The sequence below is a fragment of the Phoca vitulina genome, unplaced genomic scaffold (genome assembly GCF_004348235.1).
Source record: "Phoca vitulina isolate PV1807 unplaced genomic scaffold, GSC_HSeal_1.0 scaffold15, whole genome shotgun sequence".
Lineage (NCBI taxonomy): Eukaryota > Metazoa > Chordata > Mammalia > Carnivora > Phocidae > Phoca > Phoca vitulina.
The window spans coordinates 8,286,842-8,303,596 of NW_022589718.1; the positions used below are offsets into that span (position 1 = coordinate 8,286,842).

At 39.6% G+C, this 16,755-nt stretch overlaps 1 protein-coding gene across 1 annotated transcript; it reads left to right on the top strand.

Moving 5' to 3' along the window:
• Nucleotides 1-13,055: 13,055 nt before the first annotated feature.
• LOC116637802 (prostaglandin reductase 1-like) lies at nt 13,056-14,079 on the top strand. The gene is given in 2 exon segments (XM_032413325.1): nt 13,056-13,392; nt 13,395-14,079. Coding segments are annotated over 2 exon segments (924 nt in total). The 3' UTR covers nt 13,982-14,079.
• Nucleotides 14,080-16,755: the final 2,676 nt, after the last annotated feature.

Here is a 16,755-nt window from a genome sequence, read left to right on the forward strand (position 1 = left end):
CATCCAAAGATTAGACTCCTCATAAGCATGTTTATTCTCTGACTTTTGACCAAGACAAGCTGAAGTGTTTTTCAGTAGAATCTCAAGGCCAGAGCTTTTCTGTATCTGCATGGCTGCGTTTATATACTACATACAGCTACTCAGGCAAATGTAGTCACGAGGACATGATGTAATTGTCAGAGCTAATGACCCTCAACATTACCAACTAACACACCTTTGACATTTATTTAGTTGGAATAAGTATAATACCAAAGAGCAATTAAGAATCTATTTCTTCAGGTCCTGGAGCAGCAACTATGCCCCAATTTAAAAAAAAAAGAAGAAGAAGGAGGAGAAGGAGAAGGAAAGAAAGAAGAAAGAAAGAAAGAAAGAAGAAAGAAAGAAAGAAAGAAAGAAAGAAAGAAAGAAAGAAAGAAAGAAAGAAAAGAAAGAAAGAAAGAAGAAAGAAAGAAAGAAGAAAGAAAAACTACAGCTCTCAGATAGTATGAAACCCATTGACTTGGTTTTTCACAAATTATTTTCATATTCCTCTGTATTTGCCTCACATTTTAATTAGCGAGGTCATATGAAACTTAAAACTCTGGCACTTTCTTTTTTTTTTTTTTTTTGGAAAGTGCCTGATTAGAGAAACACCCACTACTGAATCACCAATTTCTGTAAAATCACAGAGTGGTGTGAAAAGGGAGCTCAGGGATATCATTTCTAGCTTGTACCAATTGGCCTTCTCCTCTGTGACCGTTAGCTACAACAGATAGAACTGGTTGATTTCCAGGGATCCTGAAAAGCAATAAAAATCATGAAGCAATAAACTGTTTACTTGGTACAACTCTCATTTGTCAAATTTTGAAAATGTCACCTCATGTCCTAAGAGTCAAAGTTTATTTTTCCCAGGCAACTCTATAGGCCCAGCAGATTGATTTTTCTCAGTGAATTCTTTTTTCCTGAAATCAGATTTTTAAAGATAACATCCAAACAATTCCAAGTGAGGCACAATACTTAGGCTTGTGACTAAAATCCAGAGGAGTAGCCAGTTCTTCTAAGAGGTCATTTCTGATTGTCACACAAGACTTCTGTCTGCCACCTTCCTTCAAAAAGAAGTTGTATGCGTGAGAAAACAGGAGGCATAAAATCATTTACCTAGAGGAGAGCTCATGTGTCATGAAAAGGCACAACTTGTCATTGCAAGGAAGGGAGGGAGGAAGGGAGGGAGGGAGGAAGGAAGAGAGGGAGGGAGGGAGGAAGGAAGGAAAGGAAGAAAGGAAGGAAAGAAGGAAGGAAGGAGAAGAAAGCAAGAGAGAAAGAAGGTAGAAGAGAAAGGGTAAGCATTTAATTCTGTTTGTATTCCGCTAGGTTTTCAAGCATCGGAACTGACAAGCCCTGTGCAACATTGAACTCACCCCTCTTCTTAAACTGCTGGGCTTATATTGATGAAATTAATGCTCTGCAATCAATCCTTTGAATGTAGATGGATTTCTAGTGGTGAGTTCAGCAGAACTATTAAGAAGAAAGTTTGGGTCTTAAAAGCTGAACCTAAAAGCTTTTCTTTAGGTGGCTAAAAGATGGCAAAGTTTCTTTTATTTTCTGAATGGACAGAGTTATTCAAATTCTAAGTGCGGAGGTTTAGCTTCAATTCGAACTAAATGCTAATGTTTGGTCTAAAAGGTAATTCCGAAGTGATAATGTTAATGGGCATTCTATTTCCTAATCTGATCAAGAAATGGCTCTTTGAATCTCTCCAGAGATCCTGTAACATTTTATACCTGCTTCATCATCATTCATCAATATTCATAGACAATCTATAATTTTGGAGACACTGACCAGAGCCTTGTTGGCGATGCAGAAAAAGCAGTCCCTGGAAGGGCAGTATTGTGACGGAAGTAAAGTGAGCCCCTGAGGGACCCTCTACTCCTGTCCCACTCTACCCCAATTAGTGTCTCCTCCCCCAGTTGTCTTCCCACTGCCCACTACTCCCCAGAGCCTGCTATGACTCCCAGTGTGTTCTGCTCCCCTTCCTCTCTCCCCAAGACATCTTACTGCAGTGCCAAAGTGATTGTAGTGACCTAATCTGCATGCACATGTTAATGGTTTCTAGGAGTGTTTTGTGTTCCCCTCCCAGGCAACATGCTTACATACTTGCATGTTTGCTTCAGCTTCCAGGGCTTTAATCTAGAGGAGAAACCACACATGCTTAAGACGGTATTTTCTGATTTTAATAGAACCTCCAGCCATCTGCCGGAAGAGCAACTTCTTTCCACCTCCTTTGCCCTGAAATATGAAAAATCAATAACTGACTTCTCAAAATGATTCTGCAATGGGGAGTCCACCCCGAGCAGCGGGAACGTACTGTTCAGGTGACAGCCCCTGGACTAACATGTCAGCCCTCGGAGGCACCACGCGCGGAAGTCGAGATGGATTTATCACTCTGACAGCACTGCTGAGTGCCTCTCAGTCACTGTGTCCGATGAAAGGCAAGAGTGCCCCAGCCCGAACATGGAAAAGCACCTTCTTATTGATTCCAAGGGAGGAGGATTCAGAAGAGCGTGCACTATTCAAGGGCTCTAATTCAAAAATTGCTCGGGGGAAGAACAAAAATGTCACCAGGGGTTCTTTTGCCCTGACCCCTCCCCACTTCGCAAACTTCTAGTATTATGCCTTTCACCCCTCATTCTCTATCACCTTAACACCACAGGAGAGTAGGACCCATATTAATGCTAAGAAGTTTTTTATTCTTTGTCATGCAGAGCTTTGGGGCTACAGAATAAGGCATTTGCGGGCCTGATTATTTTCCAGGGAAAGAAAGAATCTGCAACCACTTGGAAGGTTGTTCTTTTCCTCAAGTGCCATAGCTTCAGATATCCGTCGTGTAGACCTGTTTGGTGGCACCGTTTTATACTGAAGACACTCTTTTGTGGATATTTGTCCCTTCCCGAGTAACTGTGGAACCATCTGGCATGCAGTAAACAGGCTTATGCATTTACTGTGCTCGGGAAACCTAGCAGTTACCAATTAATTTTCTCCCTGAATAATATGGTGGAAAAGATAACCAAAGGGACACAAGCAGACAACACTAGAAAGGGCTCGGAAGACACCATATGTCTACAGATGTAGAAGTTCCTATGCATTCACTCAGATCAGAAATCAAATCCATGTCAGATTATCTTGTAGTTTATGGATTCTAGTTGGTTGCATAAATGGCAGCCCACTGATTATAAATTCCACACAGGCTTCCCTTAATGACCTTAATGGGTTGCCATTATTTTACTGTGCTATCATTCAAAAAAAGCCCATCTGGTATTCATAAATACAGGCAGAGGAGGGTGGACTTTGACATTTATAAATGCAACTAAAGAGTATCTTCGGTTCAGGTAGAATCGGGAGCTTCTCTAGCAAAGCAGTCTTCCCTCGATGAGTTTCCACGATTCCTTCAATAGATGCATTAACCCAAATGCCGACCGTTAGGGTCTGGGTGAATAAATGGTGTTTCTTTTACATGACGGATGGTTATTTTCAAAGACGTTTACCTAAATTCGAGTACTGGGAAAACAGTTCAGTGACAAAAGAATGACATAAACTGCACACGGGCCATAATCTCTACCATCTAACAAAACTGCCTAGGCCTGCTGGCAAGTGACTTTCACTTTCTTGGCCTCAGTTCCCTCCCCTTCTCTATAAGGAGAAGTGTCCCAGTCGCAGTTCCTCCCCTGCAAGTACTGAGTAAGCGTCCAAGGCACAAGTGGTTTATTAGGGGCAATGACTCCAAGAGGCGCAGGGAAGAGTGAGGAATTGAGATTCAGAGAAGGCAAGGAGTGTTGATCAATGAGTTAACCCTATGGAAAACGGAAGAGAAATCCTGCTGGAGATGCTCTGAGATGCTGACTTCTCAGAATTCCCCACCAGGGTGTGTATTCATCCATATCTGCTCTTTGTTGCATGCCAGTTGCTCCTCGGGTGCTTAGTCCTATCCCATGGGGACCAAGGATGCTTCCACTCCCAGAGTACAGAGAGCCGCAGGAAACCAGCTGAGCATGGGACTGCCGTCTCCAGGGTGGGCCATGGGGATGCAGGCAGGGTATCTGGAGCATCTGCTAGAAGGTAATTGGTTTAGATAACCTCTGACATGCCTTCAATTGCTGGAAGCTTACTTAGAGGATGGGGATGTTACTCAATGATCTTGCTGTACATCGTTTGCATTTTCCACAATAAGCTTTAGAAGGTAAAAAAAAATAGGGGCACCTGGGTGGCTCAGTCAGTTAAACATCCAACTCTTGATTTTGGCTCAGATCATGGTCTCAGGGCTGTGGGATCAAGCCCTGAGTAGGGCTGTGCTTGAGATTCTCTCTCTGTGCCTTTCCCTCTGCCCCTCCCACCTCTCTCTCTCTTTCTTTCTCTCTCTCTCTTTCAAATGAATAAATAAATAAATCGTTTTTTAAAAGTGTGTTATTAATTAGGTATTAATTACCACAATTTTAAAGTAGCCCTCCATCCAACTGGGAAATTCTGGAAGACCATGTAGGTTACACCCCAGAGATATTCTGTATGAGAGCCAAGAGACCTGAGTATTCAGCCACCACCTTCCATCATTCATTTGTTGAAAACTGCTTCAACTGGGACATTGACTCCCCAGTGTTTCTGGTCTACACCATGGTGGCATAGTAGGTTTGATGGCCAAAGAGCATCCTCAGGTAAAGAGAGCAGGTGCTTGGCATTGCAAGTCAGCCAGCTTACAAAGAAATGGCAAAGACAAGGGAAGGAGTGAGGGCACCGTCAACATCTGCCGTATAGGAAGTTCATTTCTCAAGCCCTGTGGTAGATATGGAAGCCCTAGAGAGCCATCTACTGTGTTATATATACAACCTATAGCTTGTTGCATTCATCTACATAGGTCACTGGACGGGTGGAAGGACCACACCTGAACACACTCAATCCTACTGCCTCCATCAGGGGTCTCCTAGCCACCACAGATGAGCATCTTCATCTTCTTCAAACTCTTCCCATGACAGGATTGTCTCTGCCACCCGTTGAGAACTTACAGCACCCCTTTTGATTTTATAACTGTGCTGTACATTTCTGCAGAATAGAGCCTCTGTCTTATTCTGTTCCACTCTCAGTGCCCAGCGCACAACAATGTTCCACGAATACTTGTTTCCTTGGATAAACTGCAAAAAATTAAGTATAGAAAAACCAGAAGGAAATGTGCTCTTTAAAATGGTATCTATGGCTGGTGGAATTATTTCCTGCTTTTGTTTTTGCCTTTGCTTTCTTTTATTTTTAACTTTTGTTTTTCATGAAAACAATATGTGCTTTTTTAGAGAATTTGGAAAGCATAAAAAAGCAATTTTTTTAAAAAAAATCGACTTTGCTTATAAAGACAAAAGTGAGAAAACAGGCTCCTTCTTCAAATTAACTCAGCCCAATATCCATGATTGGCTCTGTATAATATCAGAATGTTTCAACTCTCAGGCCACGTGGTAATTTGTTAAGTGATAATTGTTCTTATAGGCCCACATAAAATAGCAATGCCATCTTTCAATAAAGAAAAGAAATGGTTAAGATGAAAGAGATGACATAAATAACCCATCCATGTTAATCTCCAGTTTCTCAAAGCGTTCTTTACCTCGTTGCTTCTAGAACTCTCCAGATAATATAGAATACTTCAGGTTTAAAGCTTGCCTGATTTAATTTAGAAACCAAAATACACTCTAGCATAGAGCTAAGCTTGAGAATGAGCTTTGAACTGCAATGACCCTCTTTAATTTCAGTATATCATTATAACTACCAATTTAATTCCTCATGTTTTAGAGAAACCTAGGTTTCAATCACCACATTATTAACAATTAATGGTCAGATTTAGGATGGGATACTCTAATTTTAATAAAAGGCTTCACAGGAAAGGTCAGTGAACTCTACAGAATCAATCATTTATAAGCAGTCTTTGGTTTTCACTGAAATATTTATGAATGATAAAATTATTTTGACAAGGCAAAGTTTGATATGGAGGCCATTTCTGACAACATGACATGGTTTCATAAAAATTCCTGGGTACAATTAAAATAAGGCAAAAAGTTAAGCCAGAGGAAATAGATAATTCCATTTTAAATTCTTCCAGGAACAAGAGACATCTACTGTGAACATCCACATGATTATATATGAAACATGTTCTCAGGATCAGACCAAAAGAGGCAGCCAGAACCAAGCTTGAAATAAAAATAAAATAAAACACAATTGTTCTCCAATGTCTTAGCAAGCAGATGTTGGAAGTTTCTATAGTATAACGATGGCATTCAGTCAAAAAAACTGGTTATAAGCATGAAGAATCAAGTCAACATTATTTTTTAATGTAGAATTGCCTGCCTCTTCTAAGACCAAATTGCTATAACAGAAACCAACTGCATCATGTTATTTAATTCAAATGTAGCAGAGATTACAGGCAGTTAAATTAAGAACATCCACATGATGGGCACAGTGAGTTGGGGCCACCACCTTGCAGATCACTGGAAGAAAGAACTGTCTTTCAAATCCCTTTCTCTAACATATGTATAAAATTAGTCCTTATAGCCTGGCAACATCGCCAAACAAAAAGGCGGTTGATGTTCCTTTGAAACTAATTTCACAGGTGTGGAAACAGGAAGCTGGTAGGAAGTCATTCATAAATGGGGTAAGCTCACAGTGATTTGCTGCTGACCCCTAGGCAGCCCACACATCCACAGGCCCTCTGGTAGAGCAAATCAACAAGGCCTTAGTGTTCACCGGGAACTGCATCGTATTTGGGGAGCAGAATCGGGAATGGTGAAATGAATGAAACGACCTTAAAGTTCCATAGCTTGGTTTACTTTCTTTCCGTATCCTCCCATAACATAAAACATAGCGAGGTGAAGTGGAGTCAGTTACAACTGTCTGGAACTAAACTTGCTTAATTTTGTTTGAACGTGGGACTCTGGGAGCCCGTGGAATGTAAGAAAAAATAAAAATATTTTATGAATCTGATATATGGATTTGTAGTGTCAGTAAACTCACATTTATTTAGAATAATTAGGCAGAAGTGAAATATCCAGAATATAGAAACGTTAACATTATTTTAAGCACATATATATCACATATGATACAATTAAACTATTTCCAATGGGAGACCATGAAACACTCCAGTTGCAATATTAATGAAACTTTTTCTATTTTTTAACATTAATCATATGCCGGTGACTGTTGTTCAAGTGGTTTCCAAATCCAGGAAAACAATTAATTTCCTTGAGATTTTGAGGACGATGCTGTCCTGCCTTTATTAGTAATCTGCCTAAGGAGTAATTGTTTTCTACAGATGGTAGGGAATTTCTAACTAATAGACCCTATTCAAGTGAGTACGCATTCCAAATTAGTAAAACTGTGGTTTATTACAGTATTTATTCCATCTCTAAGATTATTTGCTTCTGGAGGAATAGAATTCAGATTCCATCACGACAATTACTAGTGTAAGATTTAATTCTCTGAACTTGTGAAAAATGAGTTTGAAAATGTGGGAGCCTGCAAACCCAGTGGGCTTTCTGCCAACCTGGTGTGAGCTCTACCGATGTTTCCCAGTGCCGACTCCTCCCCCTGAGCAGGCTCATCTCCAGCACATTTGAGATTTCTTCTTCAGAGTCCCTTCCAAAGCATCCTATCCTTTTCACTTAATATTCCACGATGTAGTCTTTTGTCCCTGCTGGGAACCACCCTCCACCTCCTCCAAAGCATTCTGGATATTTCCCCAAACACAATTCTGATCTTGATATTTCTCTATTTAGAAATCTTCAGTGGCCCCCACTGTCTGAAGTTCATGAACAGTAAATGAACATGGGTTGAATAACACAGCTAACAAAGCTGTATTAGTAAAGTAAAAACAAAACAAAGCAAAAAACCACTGCACTTGTTTCTGTGATTTTGCCATGTGTTAATACTCTCATCTGTAGAAATGGGATACCTACATTACCCGCATTTCAAAATAATTGGGAATGTTAATTAAAAATACGAAAGCGAATTTGCTCTGAAAAGTGTAAAACTCTAAACACATGCAGGTTATCATTGTATTTCTGTAAGCCTATTGGCCTGTTGGCTTTTTTGCTCAGGAAAAATCTGGTGGTTTCTCTGGTTACCAGCTAGAGCATGAGGGGACACACTTCCTTCACTCGTCCCTAATTTCTCTTCTGCCACAGATGTAAATAAGCTAAAGTCAGACACGCTTAGCCCCTCGCTGTGAAAACCATTATTATTCTTTTGCATAATTATCATGCTTGCAGATTTTGTAATTCTTTCCTTGCATTTGACATTTTACTTGGTGCCCTGTATCCAATTTTTGTGTAAATCAATTCAATTTAATCTCACCATCGGCCTCTCGAAGAAACGGTTTCAAGACACCAGGCTTCAAAGTCTCTCTCACTCCCTGCCTTCTCTGACTCTTCACTTGGTATTTCCAACATTCATATGGTCTCTTTGGAGATCACCACATAAAAGAAAGGATGCAAAAGGCCATAAGGAAACATTCCAAGACGCTTGTAAACCTAATTTTCTGGGTCCTTCCTAAGAGTCACACGTATAAAATGTGCACTAACAAAAGCTCAGTAACCTATTATGGTGCATTAAACTTAATCCTCTGTGGACTTTTCTATTAGACTGAACTCCAATTTGATTAGGCGTAGGAGACCCCAGGACATTAAAGCTGTCTAAAATAGACCGGGCACACACATAAGCACACACAAAATCTAGCTGTTGGAAAACCAGTGCAGAGCAAATTCTGGTAAAGGTTTCGCACGGCTTGAACTTGGCAGTTTTCACCTTCTGCATTTCTGTGGGTACTCAGGTGGCAGGTAATTTTGTTGTGTTGTATCCGCCCCCCCCCCACATACACACAACCCAAGAGAAAAAGATGGGAGGAAGAAAGGAAAGGAGAGAAAGAGGGACAGTGGAAAGGAGACAAGACAAGAAGAAATAGAAAAGGAAAGAAAATGGCCAATGTGTAAATGATAAAAAAATTTTTAATGCAAAAGAGATGAGAGTAAGGAAACATCTTTCAGAAGGGCCAACTCAATGCCTGCCGCGCCTGCCTTCATCGCCCGCTGTAAGGACAACGAGAGCAGCTGTTCACTTCTTCAATTCACTCCAGTGCCGATTTTCAGGGCTATTAAGGAGAAAGAGCTTCTTCTCTCTGCAGCTGAGAAATATAATAAAATAACAATAAAATATTGTTGTGAACACATACATTTGTGAATTAGCGTGAGCCAAGCCCACTCTTGCATGAAGGCTCAGAGTAGTTCATCCTGGTTTTAAAATTTATTGAAAAGCAGACACTTAACCTTTGCTCCTTTCCATTCTCCATGCAGAGTTATCTGGTAATTAGGCTGGAAGCATCTGCATAATATATATCTAGACTCACTAATGTTCACTTTCGGTGGTTGCTGCCAGCACTTTACATTGCATTACAAAGTAACGACAAAATATGAGTCGTGTTAAGAGTCTTGACAGAAGACATGAAGTATAATTTTCAAGGAAGGAGGAAGTTAGGACCTTCTTTTCTATCGCAAAAAGGCCTTAGTGGGTGCATTTTAAAGTACATATTATTAAATTTTTTGGTCTTTGTGTTTGGATGATACATTAAAAGGGAAGTGGCAGTGATAAAAAATTATCATTTAGATGAAGCATGTTTCTTCCCTTGAAGATGACTGGAAGTTATTCTGATTTATAACTCACCTGAATGACGCCATGAACAAAGAAACCAAAATCAATAAACAAAGGGAGGAAAGTGAAAGCCAACTGTGTTGCATTATAAAACATAATCTACATCTCCACAGGAGTACATTAATTTAGAAGAAAATTAGCAAGGTTCTGTTAACAGAATAATGAATAGTTTCCGAGGTTTACCATATCAAAAAGCCCTAATTGTGTTCATTAATACACAACTCAACGTTATTGTGGGAAAAAGTACATGTGAACAAAGCAATAATGTGCCTCATATTCTCAGAAACCTGCACAAATGCTTGCTATCTGTTGCACTGACTTCAGGATGTCCCGTCTTAATTACTACAGCAATATGATGAATACGACCATCTCTAAAGAGGAGGACGTGCACTGATTGGAAATTTGGTTTTCAAGGGTACGTGTATGGGGATTGGGGGAGAAGAATACATGTGACCTTACAAGTCAAGATAGAGTTATGGAGAATAAAACAAGGTAGTGTAATCGAAGAATTTATACCACACAGTGTCGATTTCAATGGCTCTCAGAGAAAAACTGAATTTATACAATTTAGTGGGAAAACAAAAATAGTCAAATTGGTAATTTGGAAACGTGTAAGACAAAATGTCCAGATGAGTGACTGGCGTTTTCCCTTCTCAAACTGGTGTTCTTGGCAATATTAGACTCCATGTTGATGTCTATGTTCTGGGGGAAATAAGTTTCTCTGTTGCAATTTTTCATTTTTAATAATATTAGTTCAAATTTCTCCAGTGCCTCTCATTCCATTAGCGCAAAGCACTTTTCAAACCACTAATGAATTACACTGGCTGACATTCCAGCAAGGCAGAAAGCATCCCATCCATTTTCATAGCAAAATGTTTCACTTCTAGCAGCACCAGCCCATAAAGAATAGCCACAATTTTCAAATATATTTATTTTATTGTATTCTCACTTCCCATTTTATCTCCTGCTTCACAGGTAAATCTGAGGCATTAAGAAGTTTAACGAGATCGTCCAAAAGGGAAGAGATCAGACCTTCAATCCTTGCTAATTTTAGTCTGCCCTACATCTTATATTATCCACTGGAGATTGATCCACTCAGTTTCCAGAACTCTCCACGGGAGGCCAAAGGAGAAAGGGAGATACCCCCCCAAATCCAGTCTCCTATCACGAGGCATCTCCATTATCCTTTCAGCATTCATCAGCCCGAAACAGAAAGCATGGAAAAGAACAGGCTAGGTGACAAAAGTTATTTCCCAAAACTGAGTGTATCATTGACAACATCATCCATTATACTGTGAAAGAGAAAGCAATTGCCAAAGAGAACAACGTTAATTTCAGGTCCATTTAAGTTCCAAGTCACTTCTTTAGAGAAATCCATCCTGAGTGAGTCCTTCTGGGTTTATAAACAAACAAATGAGATGAGATGAAAGCAACTGAATGAGTCTATTTGTTCTCTCTTCAAACAATTGAATATGATAAGTTCCACAGTTATCACTTCTGAAATTTCCATTTTTAAAGCTTTTCACCAAGGGTAAGGGATGACTTTGATCTGTTCTATGTCTACAACACTGACCAGATTATATATAATATAATATAACCATGGCACTGTCACTCGCAACTTGCCTCCCACACTTATTGCATTTAGGTCCGTATCTACATGTTTCTATTCCTAGAAAATTAGACACTTTTGTTCTTTTTAAAGCACGCAGGTCTTCCATTTATCCTGAAGGCCCAAATGAGTTGGAAGAGCCCTACGTCCCAAGTGACACACTTATGACTCCATGAACCTAAGAAGGGCAGAGTGGCACAGGCAAGAATGGGGTGGAAGGAGAGCTTTATATGAATCTCAGAGGTCATAATATTCCTGCTTGGACTCAGTAGGAAAATGAAACAACGTATTAGAGTCTTCGGAGTCAGAACTTTATACAGGATTGTCATACTATAAAATCTCAAATTATCCAACATGTTCATAGTTAAATAGTAATTCAAATGTATTCTGAAGTCAAATTTAAAACCTATAAAAATCAGATCAGACATAGTAAAAACAATGCCCAAAAGGCACCATACTGCTCCCAGTTTGCAGAGGTCATGAGGGGCTTCCTTTACAGCCGATTGGATGTGGGGAGTGTGTTTCTCAAAACACACCGGAGACAATGGATCATGGAACACTACATCCAAAACTAATGATGTAATGTATGGCGATTAACATAGCATAATAAAAAAAGAAAAGAACTGTTCTGTGGGGGGAAAAAAAAAAAGCACACCAGAGAACAGAATGAGGTAGAAAAAGCTTCCACGGAAACCCGTAGTTACTCCCCATCGACACCAGATGGCCTTCTACCGCCAAGTGTTCACTTCCCATGTCCCCCACATTAAAGAAAAGTGACAGATATTCAGACCGCTGCGATAAATACTACATATAAGTGTGTGGTAAGCATTTTTAGGTAAGTATAGCAGCAAAATTTAAAGCTATAGAAAAAGCGGAGACTACTTGTAAAGGTTTTTTTTCCTAAAGAGCTCAGCATATTAGTTTATTGATGTCATCCTATTTCATCATTGATATTCATAACAATTTCCTCTGGAAATAGAAAAATGGATATTACTCTATTTGACTAATAGCGATCAATGAGATACATAGAAATCAAGTTACGCTAGAAGTCAGTGAAAGAAAAAAAATGAATCTGGAGGAGTAGAAATCACTCAGACCTTGGAAAGCTAAGTAAAAACTGGATAAAATATTAATTAATAAAGTCACCAATATGTCATTTTCTATCTTCTTTGTGAAATTACCTTTCAAAAGAAAATCAGTCTCAGGCCTCAGGCAATATATATTAAGATCCCAGGATAAAACATACCTTATACATTTTACTTTATACTCTATGCCCTCCCTTTGCTTTTTGTTCTTTAGATGTACTAACTCTGGAGTATATGCACTTGTCATACTTTGCTCAAGATGGAAAGCACCAGTAACTGGGATACTTCTGTTGCTATGTAGTTCAGACCCAACATGGATAAACAGAGCATATTAAGACAGACGGACCAGATGAATTTCCCTTGAAATTTCCATCCATGCTACTGAAGAGGTAAAATGCATCTTCAAATAACCCACTTGGCACACACTCCTTGATAAAGGGCATGCATTAGATTTCTTCAGTATGCTTTCCACAGTTGTATCAGGCAGTTAAAATAATGTCACTAACTACTTTGTGTCACTGATAATGGTTATTGCTTTTGGTTTGAGTATTGGGTGTTACTTTAAGGATGGATGAATTACCCAAAAGAAGGGGGAAAAATTGACAACCCCAACCACATTCTGTCTAGGTAGTGGAAACTGCGGGGTCAGAAACTTCAGGATGGTTCATGCTAAGAGCTGGACCCTGAAGAAGCACTTTGAAGGCAGCCCTACTCATAGTAACTTTGAGTTAAAGGCAATTGAACTCCCATCCTTAAAAAATGGAGAGGTCCTGCTGGAAGCTTTGTTCCTTACCGTGGATCCTTATATGAGAGTGGTGGCCAAAAGATTGAAGGAGGGTGATATGATGATGGAGCAGCAAGTGGCCAGAGTTGTGGAAAGTAAAAACTCAGCCTTCCCAGCAGGAACTGTGGTAGTGGCTTTTTCAGGCTGGACGACACACTCTATTTCTGATGGGAAAGATCTGGAAAAGCTACCCGCAGAGTGGCCAGACACGGTACGGTGTCTTCGGCTCTGGGAACAGTGGGCATGACAGCCTACTTTGGCCTACTTGACATCTGTGGTGTGAAGGATGGAGAAACAGTGATGGTTAATGCAGCAGCAGGAGAAGTGGGCTCTGACGAAAAGGTTGCCTACCTCAAAAAGCTTGGATATGATGTTGTTGCCTTTAACTACAAAACAGTAGAGTCTTTGGAAGAAACTTTGAAAAAAGCCTCTCCTGATGGTTATGATTGTTACTTCGATAATGTAGGTGGAGAGTTTTCAAACATTGTTATCCCCCAGATGAAGAAATTTGGAAGAATTGCTATATGTGGGGCCATCTCTACATATAATAGTACTTGCCCTCTTCCCCCAGGCCCACCCCCAGAAAATACTATCTATCAGCATCTCCTCATGGAAGGGTTCATCGTCACCTGCTGGCAAGGAGAGGTCCACCAGAAGGCTCTGAAAGACTTGCTGAAATGGGTCGTAGAGGGTAAAATCCAGTACCATGAATACATCACTCAAGGATTTGAAAACATGCCAGCTACATTCATGGGAATGCTGAAAGGAGATAATTTGGGAAAAACAATAGTGAAAGTATGAAAAAAATGACACACGGAATCTAGAAATCATTTGGATGATTACTTAATTTCTTTTTAACCATTTAGTAAAAATGTATACTACCTTCAAAAAAAAAAAAAAAAAAGAAGGGGGAAAAATTTGTTGGCATTGAATTGGTGCTCAACGTGTAAATTCTGCATCTCCCCCAAAGCTGGCTTCCAGCTTGCAAAGACCTTCACTTTCTGTATATGCCTGCGTAGCGGAGTACCACAAATGTCATGGTTACCTCCTTATTCGAGTGCTTCCAAAGGGCAGGAACATCTTTCCTGACAAAGCGCCATGTTTTGAACCAGTTTAGGATCAGAAAATAAGGGTAAACAAAGAAGCTTGGTGTGTTCAATAAACTTGTTGACATTAAATCAAGAAAAAAAATGTTTTTCTTCTGAGTGTTTGACACAGTTGTGGATACGATGTCACCAACTGACTGAGACAGGAGTCATTCCCCACCAGGGGTTCTGGGTTCCAGCCTCACGTCAGTGGGCCATGGCCAAATAGAGGCTTTTGCTGGAGCTCCACAGCATATAACACGCATGTAGGTTCTAGAAGAAACTAAAGGAACTAGTAAAAACTAACCCAGAAGATCTGATATCCTATATCATATGGGATAGGGATATACCTACATATATCCCTATCCTTAAAAGCTCAGGAGACTTTTACATTGACCTGCCTATATACCTCAGTAAGTATCCCTAATTCCTGAAGATAAGCTACTCAGCCTGCCAATGACGAATTCCTCCTGGGTTTCTGCTCCACCTGAAGAAGCACAGAGATGATACAACAAAAGCAAGAATCACAGAATCATAGAAAGGGGAGAGAAGGCCAAACCCGCTGCTCATGCGTTTTCCTGATTCTCCACAGGCAAAAACAGCGCCTGCCCCCTACGGCACTCAACAGAGAAGGTAGGAGTGGTAAAGCCTAAGAGCCCTTACTTCCACAAGTAATAAGAAAAGACATTTTTCTTACTTTTTTGGGGGGTGGGGGCTGGGTTTTAAGGTGTTCCAGCTAAGTTTCTCTTTCACAAATGGGTTTGGTGTATAGCTCAAAGGAGGAAAAGTTGAGTACACCTGTATGTTTTATTTGGGAACCATGGACCTACATCTGAATGTCAGTTTTACCACCTACAGGTATTGTAATCCTGGACAACCTCACTTTCCCTAAGTGTTGGTTTTGGCTTTTCTTTTCTCATAATCCAAGATGAATGAGGGCTCCCTGTATTCTTTCTCACATTTCTGGGCAATGTTAGCTTGTAAGACCATAGCATCTAATTTAAGAAATGGTTTCTTCTTCCTAGTTACTGAAAATTATCTGGCTTGCGGAGCATCAAAATTGAAACATTTTTCAGTTTCTTCAAGAACTCATTTTGCAAAGAACCTCAAAAAAACTTCCCTCCCTCCCTCCCTCCCTCCCTCCCTTCCTTCTTTCCTATTTTTTTTTTTTTTTGTGCAAATGTTCCTTTATTTACTCCCTAAGTCTCTATCACCCTATATTTGATCCAGAGTCTCTCTCACATCCAAATGAAACAAAACAAAACAAAACAAACTCTCTTCCAGATTTTTTTAAGTGAAACAACCTGTGAGCACACATATGTGTGACTTTCTCACTTTGGAACAGAAATACTGAATCACAGGGGACACGCACCTTCAGCTTTTCTGGGTAATGCCAACTTGTTTTTCATTGTGGTCTTAATAAATTTGCTCCTACCAGCAGTATGCGAGAGTTCCTGTTTTTCTTGGTCTGGGCCAACCAAGGTGGATTGTTCAATTTGTTCATTTTTGCCAATTTGAAGGGCATATGACATCTAATAATTTAATTTTCATGGCCTTGATTGCTAAAGGATTTGAGCTCCTTTTCAAATATTCATTGACCATCAGATTTCCTCTTTCCCAAATACTTATTCAAGAATTTTAGCCATTTTTCTACAGGATTGTAAGAGCTCTATTTTTATACTTAATACAAGCCCTTTGGCATTATATGTGTAGCAAATATCTTTCCCCACTCTGTGCCTTGTCTTTTTTCTCTGTTCATACTATCTTTTCTTTATGAATAGAAGTTCTTGATTCTAATGTAGTCATTTTATTAATCAATTTCCTTTATGGTTTGCGCTTTTTGCCACTTTTAAAAGAAATTCTACCCTATCCTGATTTTATCAGTTCAATTTTCCTTTCCCGTGGTTTTCAAAGAAGATTGAGTTTACCAGGCACTTGAAACCTGCTGATTCAGCCTTGATTCAACAATGCTAAACCATACTTAGAACAATACTTTCCCATTAAGTGGAAACTGCTTCAGTGGCAGAAACAATATTTTATCCTTTTACTGGTATGATGGCATTGTCAAATCTTCTCATCGTTTGTAGACCTGTAGATTTGCTGGTTTAAGGCAAAACCTTTCACATCAAGTCATCAGTAAAAGATACATTCCTACTGATAGCTTGATCTTAGAGGAAATGCTACAGAAATATGAGTCCTTTACTAGGTGAAGTGCTAAAAAGCAGAAGCAATGGCAAGATCACTAAAGTATCATTTAGTGTGCATCGAGTTTATTCAGGAGGTAAGATTTTCTTCTATGTTAATAACGAATTTTTTTTAAAACACAATTGGTACCACCCCAGGTCCAAAGAGGTGAAAATATAAAAAAGAATAGAGTAGCAAAATCTGTAGGACATGGTTAAAATCTCATAACATATTCAGCATCTTTCTGCCTGGTCTATATCACCAGAGAAGTATAATATTCTTTATTCTATGGCCCTCGGTTTTTAT